The sequence below is a fragment of the Rhipicephalus microplus genome, chromosome X (assembly GCF_043290135.1).
Source record: "Rhipicephalus microplus isolate Deutch F79 chromosome X, USDA_Rmic, whole genome shotgun sequence".
In the NCBI taxonomy this organism is placed as follows: domain Eukaryota; kingdom Metazoa; phylum Arthropoda; class Arachnida; order Ixodida; family Ixodidae; genus Rhipicephalus; species Rhipicephalus microplus.
In genome coordinates, this window is record NC_134710.1 from 47257064 (window position 1) to 47269263 (window position 12200).

The 12200-nt window shown below is 45.9% G+C and overlaps 1 protein-coding gene across 1 annotated transcript in view; it reads left to right on the top strand.

The window, feature by feature from the left end:
- The first annotated feature begins 3052 nt into the window (after window positions 1–3052).
- Window positions 3053–12200, top strand: part of LOC119176644 (rho GTPase-activating protein 6) — a 51941-nt gene continuing 42793 nt past the window's right edge. Inside the window, exons 1-4 of the mRNA XM_075876334.1 lie at window positions 3053–3205; window positions 3746–3902; window positions 5909–6007; window positions 9581–9801. Of these exons, the coding sequence (XP_075732449.1) occupies window positions 3053–3205; window positions 3746–3902; window positions 5909–6007; window positions 9581–9801 (630 nt within the window). The remainder of the gene's footprint in view (window positions 3206–3745; window positions 3903–5908; window positions 6008–9580; window positions 9802–12200) is intronic.

The following is a 12200-nucleotide window of genomic DNA, read 5'->3' on the forward strand; positions in this document are numbered from 1 at the left end:
GCGAGTCGCTGACGACAGGCCCATTTGCTTCTGCTGTGTAATTGTCGGCCACACTTCCCGCCACTGCCGTAGTCTCTGGAACTGCAACCCTGGTACGACTATTCCAACAATCGGTGTTCTCCAGTTAGTTCTCGACTGCCCATCCATGAAGATGATGCTGCTACCAAAGTTACTACGTTGGCTGCAACACGATCGACGCCTCCCCGACTGCACCGCTCTCTTTCGCCGTCAAGTCGCCTTTCTCAATCTCAGCGTCTTCGTTCTCCATCCGCCTCCTCCTCCCACTGCTCCTCGGAAAACACACGTGCGCAGTTTCTAGAGGTTTGCCTGCCGTGATTATCCGACCCGCTATTCCTCTGCTTACACTACTTCGACACAACAACCTAATCGAAGTAGATGTCGATGGCGCACCTGTCATAGCACTAGTCGACACCAGCGCTCACGTGTCAATTATGAACTCAAACCTCCGTGCAAGACTACGTAAGGTTCTCACTCCTGCTCCGATCGATGCCCTACTCGTAGCCGATGGTACGACTCAAGTTGTCAGAGGGATGTGTACTGCTCGGGTCACCGTTACCGGACGCCATACCTCTATTTTGTTTGATGTATTGGAGTCATGCCCGCATGAACTGATTTTACGACTTGATTTTCTATCCTTCCATTCAGCTCTCATTGACTGTGCCACGGGTGTCATCCAACTTGCCCTACCGTATGCCGTTGAATTTAGTGATACTGAACCGAGCACGCTATGTTCCATCGATTGCGTTTGCGTCCCCTCTCTATCTATTATGTGCATTGCGTTCTCTCCTGATATATCCATGCCTGATGGTGATTGCATCGTGTCACTCAACCCTGCTTTCATCTGATCACATAACGTCACGTTCCCGCCTACGGTCATCACTATAATGGACAATGACGCATGCATCCCTCTCGTCAATTTCGGAATATGCTCACAAGTTCTGTCTTAGGGTATCTCTCTTGCGTGCCTTGCCCCGGCCTGCGGCTACCACATTTCCACCTTAGACAGTGGATAATCCATCACCCACGAGTCCTGATTTGGGTCAAGCTGCTTTTGACAGGATGACAAAAATGATCGCATAAGACCTTTCGGAAGAACAAGTGCACACTTCTCGTGTCCTTCTTGCTTCATACCCAGACGTAATTGACTTTAATGACCGACCACTTGGCCAGACAACTGTTGTGAAGCATCGGATCAACACCGGCGATGCCAATCCTATACACCGTTAACTCTATTGTGTTTCTACGACTTAACGTCAAATCATACAAAAAGAAGTCGACAAAATGCTTGCCCGGGACATGATAGAACGTCTTCAAGCCTTTGCGCTTCCCCTGTCATGCTCGTCAGAAAGTAGCAAAGAGAAAGACAGCAAAGAGAAAAACAGCAAAGAGAAAGACATCGCTCGCTCAAGTCTGCGTGGAGTTGGCTCTGTATTGTATGACTGGCGTTACGTGCCTAGACACACCTTGTAAATATGCTGACGACGCCTTTTCTCCCCGTACCAATATTAATATGGCACAATGCAGGGCGACAGAGATCGGCGCAATGTTTCTCGCTGGTGTGACGATCATCCACACCTTGCTATCGCCAGCTGATAGTAAAAGGGTACGCGTTATCTTCTTTGCCTGTGCCTTCGAACCACTGCCATATTAAACGACACAAGCAACTGCCATGGCCTATCGGGGAGAAGACTCACATCAGTGCTGTTTTGGGTGCACTATCATGATAAGCATAATTGAATTTGCAGCGCGATATCTTGAGTCAGAGACATGCTAGAAGAATTCTTCTAAGTGTACCGGTGTAGAAACGCGACTGCCTCCAACTTTTCAATACAAATATGCCCGCTTACTGTAGTCACTGAAAAGCTAAATAATCAATCTTGTTAATTAGGCCACAGACCGCCATATTTATTATTTCATTTTGTGTCCTCCTGAATACATAGGTTAAAAGCGAAGATGATTTCCATCTTCTTCCCAGTGCTGAACTTTAACAAAACCATAAAGCTTAATTTTTAACACCGGGTATATGAGCATTCATCGTCACGCATTTATCTAAAGGTGTCAGCGATTAATATTTATTAAATTTCAATTGTCGTTTCAGTTAATTACCTTAACGGTTTCGAATGCTGTGTAGTGGGCACCAGTCATTACCTTTCAGTGAATAGCAACGGCAATAACACTATATTAGTTTGTCAGCACCGGTGGTCGTCGGCGTGTCTACTTGAACCTGTGTACTTGAGTCAGACCGTTCGGCTTCGAATTTTCCACGTCTGCACCGCTAAACGCCAAAGACCATGCGATGACTGATAAAGAAAGCAATAAGGAACGCCGCGAGCTTTTTCGCTGGGCTCACTACGGTTAGGCGGCTGTTGCGTTTACGTTATTACTTTTTACTCCGATACTACTCGCTGTCAGCGCTAAATATAAACAAAGAAAACTTGCCAACTTCGGTGTCTTGTTATAACGCCGCTACAGATAAAAAGTGCAGCTGAGCTGAAAAGCTGTCTCTTGGCAGACTATGTGTCTAACATCAAAAGATGCATCGGTAGGCCGATGTATTCATGGCCTTGTATTATTGATATCGTCTAAGGTTTTTTATAGATGTATAACCCCTGAACAGTTAACCATTTCGTATGCTGCACATGGTCGGGGGCATAACAGTATGCATGTATGTATGGAGGTAGGTATGTATGTATGTATGTATGTATGTATGTATGTATGTATGTATGTATGTATGTATGTATGTGTGTATGTATGTAGGTAGGTAGGTAGGTAGGTATGTATGTATGTATGAAAGTATGTATGCATGCACGCATGTATGTTTGTATGTATGTATGTATGTATGTATGTATGTATGTATGTATGTATGTATGTATGTATGTATGTATGTGTGTGTGTGTGTATGTATGTATGTATGTATGTATGTATGTATGTATGTATGTATGTATGTATGTATGTATGTATGCCAAATTGAAGATAAAGTGCAGTTATGCTGGCATGGAATGAAAATGTATCCCTTCAAAATTCTTCAGGAATGCACCAACAGCAGCGACCCCAACAACAGCTGCAACAGCACGCTGGCCAATCATCTGGCAAGCTGTCCAACGTTCTTCGCAAACTGGGGAGGTCACGGGCCAAGTCCCAGTCCAGGGTACCCACACTCAGCGTCTGCAGCTGGAGCCCCGAGGTACGATCCCGCTTTGCACGATCGGCGACCGAAGTTCAGAGACCATGAGAAATATGGGGAAGCCTATAATATTCAAGCTGCTTCGACGTGCAGCCTTAAGTTTAGGCTTTCGGTTTGTTTTAAAACGCTAAGACATATACTGTGCAGTGTGAGTGAATGGACTCACAAATCGCCGGAAACTTCGATGCTTTTACTTGGTGGCATCCAAACTTTTGACAAGGACTATACAACTATGATTGCATATCACAGGGTAGACACCTGAGGCGTAGCAGGGAGAAAGGAGGGTTGGTAAACTCTTTTCTACAAAATTTTTCTTTATTTTGGATTTTGAAGCATATATGTGCACCACATAGAAACGCACGCACGAACACAAAGTATGGTTAAACCCCCTACCCTCCGAAAACATTTTGTGGCTACGCCCCCGCTACACACAATCACGCAAGCAAAAACACAGCATGTGTTCTGCAGTCATTTGTCGGTACGATTCATTGATATTTTCGAAGGATTTGTAAGATGCATAGGTTCGGTCGGTGCGTGCAGGGCTGCTGCCGGTGGTGTTCCCGGACCGGAGGCCAACTGACTCTACGGCCGACGACGCTTGTGATGCTCACCGAGACGGAAGCCATGGGTTTGCGGCCACTTGCTGTAACTCGGCTCCAAAACATCGGCTTCGGTTGCAAGGTAGACATACCGAGAGGTGAGTGCAAGTCTTTTATCCGAATTGCAGGCCACCTATTGAATAAGCTACTCGATCGAGATCTTCTTTACTGGGCAGACGACGCTAATTGTAGTGTAGTCTATTCAACAAGGACAACGCGGAACTATGAGGAACGCATTTGCGTTGCAGTGTGGATTCTGAATCATTGATAAAAAGCAACTGTGAAACAAACGCAAGATAAGAGACACCATCGACGGGCGTTCGCATGCCTCACCATAGTTTTCTCAGCGGAAGATATCTCTAACCATGCAACTCACTCCACACGGTGAAACGCACGTCTCAGCTCTTGTGCTCTGTAGACAGTTGCGTTCGGTGTTGTTGCTTGCTTCATCGTGCACTATGAGAAATGCAAATACTACGACCTCTAGTTTTTTTAAACTAATACAATTCAGTGCACAAGTAATTAATCAGCTTTTTTAGAGTGCAACGATGTCTTTTAAGGTTTCTTAACCAAAGCGCTTGCAGACCGCTTGTCACCATGAGCCACAGGTGCAAAAGAAAGCACAAATTAGCGCCCTCTTCAGAAACAGTTCCTACGTGCCAAGCCGGCTCGCGAAAACTGGGCGTTGCCTAAACATGGTGTAAGTGGCATGTTATGGGTGAACGCATGTCAGCAAGAGCGAACAGCTCTGGCGTATCGAAATCGTTGTGTACAAGCCTGTTTTTTAAGCTCCGTGCTAGCATTCATTCTCGTTGCTACTTTTTTCGCTTTGTTTCGCGATTTGTAGGCTACCGCCGTCGCTTGCGTATGCTGTGGTGCCGTCTCGTGTAAGCCAGCCACACACCACACGCATGGCCCTGCATGGGGCCCACTAGGAGGTATTTTTCGCTCTGCGCTGTAGACCTATGTCACTTGTAACAAACTGCGTGGATAACGAGGGTTGCAGTGTAGACGCAAACATATATGTTGACTGATGTCAGAATGCGGCGAAATGCAAAAAAAAGTTATGGAAGATATCGCCGAATGGAACCCTGATGGAATGCGAAGCAACAGCGGTGCGTACGGCGTTGACCAGGTTGAAACTGGCATCGACGCCGATGCTGGAAGAACGGTTTGAAACGAAACTCGATGTAGCATTTACTCGAGTGAACGTTTGTTTGAAACGCGAAGACACGGGAGGCTGGTTTGGTTTCCTGTAAGTTTCATAGCAGAAAGACTGTTTGTTCAATGTGCGCTCGAACGTTGTGAGTAGTGGAGAGGGTGAAGCCAGTGATATGACAAGCGGCGAGCGGCAACCAGCTAGAGAAAAGGACGTCAACGCGCACACATTGCAAGGGAAGGCGTGACCTACTTGGCACCGCCCCAACATCTGCAACCAGGATAACGCTGTGCGGACGGCGGGACAGCGTCACACAGTGTAGTCATACAACTGCTTCGTATCTGAAAAAATTGTTCTTTTAGTCAAGATCGTTGACTGATCGATAATTGTTGGGGTTTAATGTATCAAGCTTGACTGATCGAGTCTGCCTTTCTGCTTTTCGTAAACGTTGATACTTGTAACACGCGGCTTACAGGAGCACACTCGAGAGCCGACGAGTTCGCTGCTGGCTTTTAATGAGCGGGACCTCCAATAATTTTTAGGTTCTGGTTGGCCTCTACAGAAAACATACAATGTTTTTATTTGTAGGCCATAGGTGCAAACGTTTGTGCAAGATGGAATTTGTGAAAACATATTATTTATTCTCAATCTTACCGAAAACTCGCAGTTGGTTTGGTCAGTGTTTTATCATTGTAGTGCAATGAGCTATTCGCTGCACCTACCGATTAGAGGGTGAACTTGGCTGAGAAGAAGAGTATTCTTTTCATTCCTTGTTCTTTTTGTCCACTGTTCTGAAAACGTTTGCTGTTGACATTGTACTCTGTGCTGCATTGCTTATATCACGACGTAATACAAAGATAACATGCATGTTATCCAGCGTCAGTAGCAATGACGCGCGAGTTTTTTGTCACGACTTTCTTCCTCTCTGCTCCTCTGTAGAAACAGAGGACTGTATGAAGCCGTCGGTGAAGTTTCTGGGATGGGCCACCCTACTTCGCAAAAAGGCCATTACTACGAGATTTGTCGAAAGTCACAAAGAAAGTGGTAAGAATGCACGCATGCTCGCCTTCTTTATTTAGGTTCTAGACGTATTCGCATACAAGGTGTTTACAGAAATGTGTCCAGTATTATTGAAAAATTACAGAAAAGAGGCATCTGCGTGCTACCTGTGGCGTTCCCTTTACTTTGGAAAAAGACATTTTTAGATTAGTACAAACAATTATTACGACAGTAACTATTGAAATCAAACAATTGACCTTTTAACCAGTAGAAACTACCGGTCAAGTCAAATGGGTGAATTCAAGTCCTTCCTACAACAGTTCATATCTACTTCAAAATTTTTGAGAGATGGCCACTGGTAATCACCACGGAGCGATAAATTATGGCTAATTTAGCAGGTGAAACTGAAACTGACGCACCAAACAGCGCGTCTATATTTTCCTCGATTACACGCTCAATAACGACACTGTTTCCCTCGCCGTTGTCAACCATTGACCTAGACACTTCGCTTTTTGACCACTTATGAACGCTCACTTATCCTCCCCCACCAATGCGAGGGAAACAGTGTCGTCTTCGAGGGCGTTTTCGAAGGCAATGGTAGATGCGCTGTTTGGTGCGTCAGTTTCAGTTTATTCGCTAAACTAGTCAGATTTCATCGCTCCTTGGTGATTACAAGTGGCCACCTCTCAAAAATTTTAATGTGGCTATAGACTGTTTGTAGGAAGGACTTGATTTCGGACATTTGACTCGACCTGCTATTTGCACTGGTTGAAAAGGTTATTATTTTATTTCTATATTTACTGCCGTAATAATTGTTTGTAGTGCATTAAAGATGTCTTCTTCAGCAGTAAGGAAAACGGCACGAATAGCACGCATATTTTTTATGTAACTTTTTTCAAACAATATTGGACACATTCCTGGAAACATCTTGTATATGTGTGTGTCTACAGGCTTCAATTTGCGAGCTATTATTCTGAGGTACGCGGTGTTTACGCGTGTATGAGAAACAGCTATCCGCCAAATACTGAATCCTTGGGGAATGGAGGCGGAAATGTCGTAGGCCTGTGTGCTCAGATTTGGGTGCACGTTAAAGAACCCCAGGTGGTCAAAATTTCCGGAGCCCTCCACTACGGCGTCTCTCATAATCATATGGTGGTTTTGGGACGTTAAACCACACAAATCAAATCAAATCATGAATCCTTGGGGAGAAATAAACAAGCCATTAACAGTTTTCATCGCATTTATTTGCATATGGTTTGTGCAAAGCTGTGGATATCTAAAGTGTTGCGCGCCCTAAATATGTTATTGCGTGCATTGATTAGCATGATTGTATCTTTTTTTCTGCGCTTCCCAGAGAAATTTCTCATTTTCATACCCTTATGCTCCCTCCATCGCCTAGCTTACGCGCGTGTTCCGAGATCTCCGGCAAGGAAGCTTTAGCACTCACGTATGCATACTGCGGTGTTTGTAAGCAGGTTACGAACCAAGTTGAGTTATTCTCTGGCGCCCTTCACGGTATCACGTCAGTGGACGTCGTCATCGCATGTGTCAATGAAAAGTTGAACCTTCGCGTTGCACTGTGTGCGTTAAACTTCGGGTTTCAGCAGGTGCACCTTTACATTCACCATCGCCCACTGTCGTCTTACATGCGAAGAGGTTTAATTGAAAAATTGCGGTTGCGTTTGTTGACCCCCGGCGGCAAGCGACAGATGTTTCCCACTCACATGTAGCTGTACGTGCGCCAGAGCGTGCATGTTTAGTGTTTTTACGTGCAGAGGCCTCAGATGATCAAGGAAAAAAATGGAAAGCTTGCAGCGACAGGTGGCGAAGTTGCTAGCTCACATCTTCACGTTATGCTTCGCGCATGCTATAGCGTACGCTTCGTAAACAGCAAGTTAGTTCGCGGTGCCTTCCTGTCGTCTCTCGCATGTGGCTGCCATAGCCTATTCACTTTCAAGTTCGCAGCATTGCGGTGTGTACAAGGGTGCACGCGATTTTAAATGACATGTCACGCACTACTTGTTTCATCAAATGACCCGAAACTTGGGGGGCACATTCGTGCAGGCCTTCTGAGTGTACAACTTGGGATAATTTACCATCATCATTCGGCGTATTCCTGCAGAGAATCACTTTTCTGAATGCAGCACCATGTTCGACGATTGTTCGACGTGATTTGTTTCAGGACAAGCGTGAAAAGTTTTTTTTCTTCGCTCGAAACAAAGACTCCCACAAAATTGATCTCGAATCTGCATGTTCATCGCTAATGTCGTCGAAAGACGATAATCTTGCGTCTGGATAGCGTGAACAATACGTTTGTTTGATGTTCTTCGCAAGAAAATCAGTGAATGGTATTTTGGAGGCGCTGCGTTAGAATGCCCCGGGCATGCAGCAAAGGCGAAAGAGCACATCAAGGCACGTCACACGAGAGACATGAGTGCTTTTTGGCAGTTGTCCATAAAACAAAACGCGGCGCCTTGAGACGAGCGTGCGCGCCCGTCTCAGAGGTGATAAGGTGTAGAACTCAAGGCGACGGGTAGGCGCCACAACCGTGTCGTCTTAGCAAAGCGTCGAAAACACTCGCCTTCTCATGCAAGCATTGCATGATCAGCACAGCGTGGTAAGCGCTACGGTACTTAGAATTACATATGTTACCTTTTCAACTAAAAAAGGCCCATACAGAATATATACGTGTTGTTATGGGGCCTTAGGTATGCGCTATATATAATTGGTTTTTATGTGACAGTCACACAAGCATAAACGCTGATTCTTGAGCAACATTTGTGGGCGCTTCGGATGGTGTAGGCCGTTTGGAGTATCGTTTGACAGCTTTGGTGCCATTTATGGTACCATAAAGGCTGCACAAACAGACCAATGCACATACAGACAGACCGAAATTTTGGCGTCGAAGGTCCAAGAAGGACTATCGTCTATAAAACAAACTGTGCACCTATTTCGGGCCTAATGCTGAATTATTTTTATGCAAGCTGACTGGTGGCAGAACAGTCTCATATTTAGTTATAACACTCATTACCTCTAATACTAAATCTCCCAAAAAACTACGCATTCCTTCATTTTCATACTTGGAATGCAATACTGAGTGCCTTGGAAATGTACCACGCCACTTTAACGCGTGTTTGACAGTGCATCATAATTGGTGATGGAAGGGATTAAAGTTGTTAGTTCGAGTGATTCCTCGATCTTAGTGCCACCACCGGATCGTGCACTTCCGCTTTAGGAATTACAAAAGCGCGCGGCGAACGGTAAAACGGCCTGCGTATCAGCAAGACAGTGCTCTTTACCGTCACGTGTAGAGGGTTGCGAAAAAAGCACTTCCCCCCTCTCCCTGACCACGTGATGCAACACGACTTTGGCCCTCCCAAGACAAAACACTGCGGATACATATGCTTGTCACTAACGATAGCTATTTAGTAATGCTATGATGTTCTTCTCCGCCATCACGCAAAAACCTTCTCCGCCATCACGCAACATCGTGAAATGTGGCTTTTTTTCTACTTTTCATTTCTTTGTCCTGTTGCTGGTCGGCTCCGTAGGGTTGCGTAAACTATTCTGTGGCATGGTAATCAAGTACTTTTCCGTCTCTCACCCTCACTTCAGCAGAAATTTCATGTGGAGAAGTGTTCGGCGTGGGACTGAAGCAAGTGGTGCTGAGTGACCGGCAGCGGTTTCCGGACTCGACGCTGGCCCAGCCGGCTCCCTGGTCGCCCTGGGACCTCGGCCCAGACGTGGCCGCGGCGGATGCCCCATCTCGACGCTCGGACAACGCCAGTGAAGGCTTCTTGTCCACACGCACCGACTGCTCCAAGAAAATTTCCAGAACGGTACGGCGTCTTCTTTCGCTTCCGCGAAGGTGCTGCCTTTGGAACGCTGCCTACAACAACAGCAAGCAGCACTAACGTTCGGCAGGGCCTGCGTATTATGTAACGATTATTGTTTCCTTTTTTTGTTCTCTCCTCTTTCTGATGTACCTATTGTTATTATCCTTTATTATGCGTTGACTGCGCGGGAATCCTCGCCACCACTGTCATCTAGATTGGCCACGAAGCGGAACGTGTCACATGGAAGGAATATAATCGGGCAAAAAAAGGTATTTCATAATACCGCTGAAGAACTGGACGACGTTCCTGGCATACAACTCATGCCTCTACCTCTTCAGTCAGGGTGTTTGTCGAAAAGCTGAGAAAGAGACAGTATGAGTAGCAAAAAAAGACTCTCGGGAAAGCTGACAAGTTCTCACTGGATTAAGAAAGCAATGTTGCGCTGCGTATTTATTATGAGATACTAATGAAGAAACACGGTCGATCAAATTCGTACGTGCCATGCGAGCTCACTGTTCTGTTTACATTCAGAAACCAAATGTGTAAGGAATCACACATATTTACAAAATTCAAATCGCAGAAAGAATAATAAACAAACAGGGCAGAGTATGTGAAGTATACATCATGTCATATACGTTGGTAGCTTTGTATGAAAACAGGTGCTGCCTTTTGAGGTGACGCTTATACTAGGTGAGAGGGGAGAGGGGGGTTAGTTTTTTTATTCAGTAACTACTCTTTGACCTAGATATATATTACCAACTCGCGCAAACAAATTTGAAGTTTTCACGACAACGTTGACCGACGTATTTTTTATACCTCATCCTTTATCTCTTCTCTTTTTTCCCAGAAAATGGCGCATATACATCTCATAGTTACCGTGGCTAAAAGAAGTCCGCTTGCTGAAGCGCTGAATACCGCGTTATTACTTGTTCCTTCCATTCCTCATCCCCTCAAGCCCCCGTTTTCTTCTCATCTTCCATCTTGTTTGCACTACCCTAAACGCAACACTTCCCTTCTTGACGGCGAGGGGTTAAGTCTCCGTCGGACATGCCTGTCCTCACGACCAACTGGTTTTCTATACCAATAGAGCTCGACAGGCCTCTGTTGATACGCGTGCACTGTTTCTAAAACGGCACGCTTTCTGATCACGAAGGTCACATGCGGCTTTGCAAAACCTTATCTTGGGCAAGTTGGTTCGTTGATTTCTGTATGATACAAATTTTAGCATGATATGACGCAAGGACAGACAGCTACACGGATTGGCGCTAACGTCCAGCTGTTGCTTATTGAAGAAACATACGGAAGTATACACACAGGACAAACGCACATAAGGTTATGACTCTCATGATAATCGGACTGAAAACAATAAATAACATCTTGGAATAATACCTTACTGACTTCTTGTTCAGCAGAAAAATTGAGAGGGTTATGGATTATGCTCTTCTGTCGTTCATATTGCCACAAGGCAGTAGTGGGATTGTGGCATAAAGCGGTAGAGGATCTCTGCCTAGAAGAGACGACTACGAAGTGGATAGAGACTGGCCCCAGCCCATCACCGTCCTATTCATGGCCTATCCCCCTAGGTGGGTTGCGCCAAGGTGTTGAGGAACCAACCAACCAACCATCAGTGTTCCAGCCGTTGTCGTCGCGTGTGAATATCGCAAATATTCACAAATATACGTTTCCTTGTAAGATTATTAATGGAGGCGCCGGGTACGCAACCCGGCTCTCTCGGAAAACCAACACGGAACTTCGGAGTGGTCGCCACCTTCATTTTCCTGCAATGGCTCGACAGGCCAACCCACAAGACCAACATCAGCCGCTGCAGCAGCAACAGCTGCCTCCTCTGATTCTCCTGCCTCCACGAGACCCCGGAACCTTCTCGGGCACAGGACAAGCTGACTTTCGGAAATTGGGTTACATATCTATCAATGAAAGCGGGCAACATTGTACATGCCAACACTGTATAAAAGCATGCCGCTGATAATAAACGTCAGTGGTTGCCGAGACGCCAACACATGTGTGCAATCAATCTGATATATGGTGTCCGAAATGGGCCAGCCGCGTCGACGCCCTTTTTGAAACCCATGGCTGAGTGAATCCCGCCCCCGAAACCACTGCGGCTTGGTGAGAACGTTCCTGACAACTAATTGAAGTTCAAGCAGCGTATACAGCTTTACTATGCCGCCACCGAGCAACAGAAACCGCGCACCAAGGCACAGAAAGTGGCTATCTTCCTTCATCTTGCTGGACAAGACGCCATCGATGTGTTCAACACCTTGAGCATCAGTGAAGCAGACAAATTCGACTACGACAAACTGGTGCAACCCTTCGAAGCCTACTGGTGGCCACACACTAACGAGACATATGAGGTGCGTGTTTCGCAGCAGATTGAGAGCGGA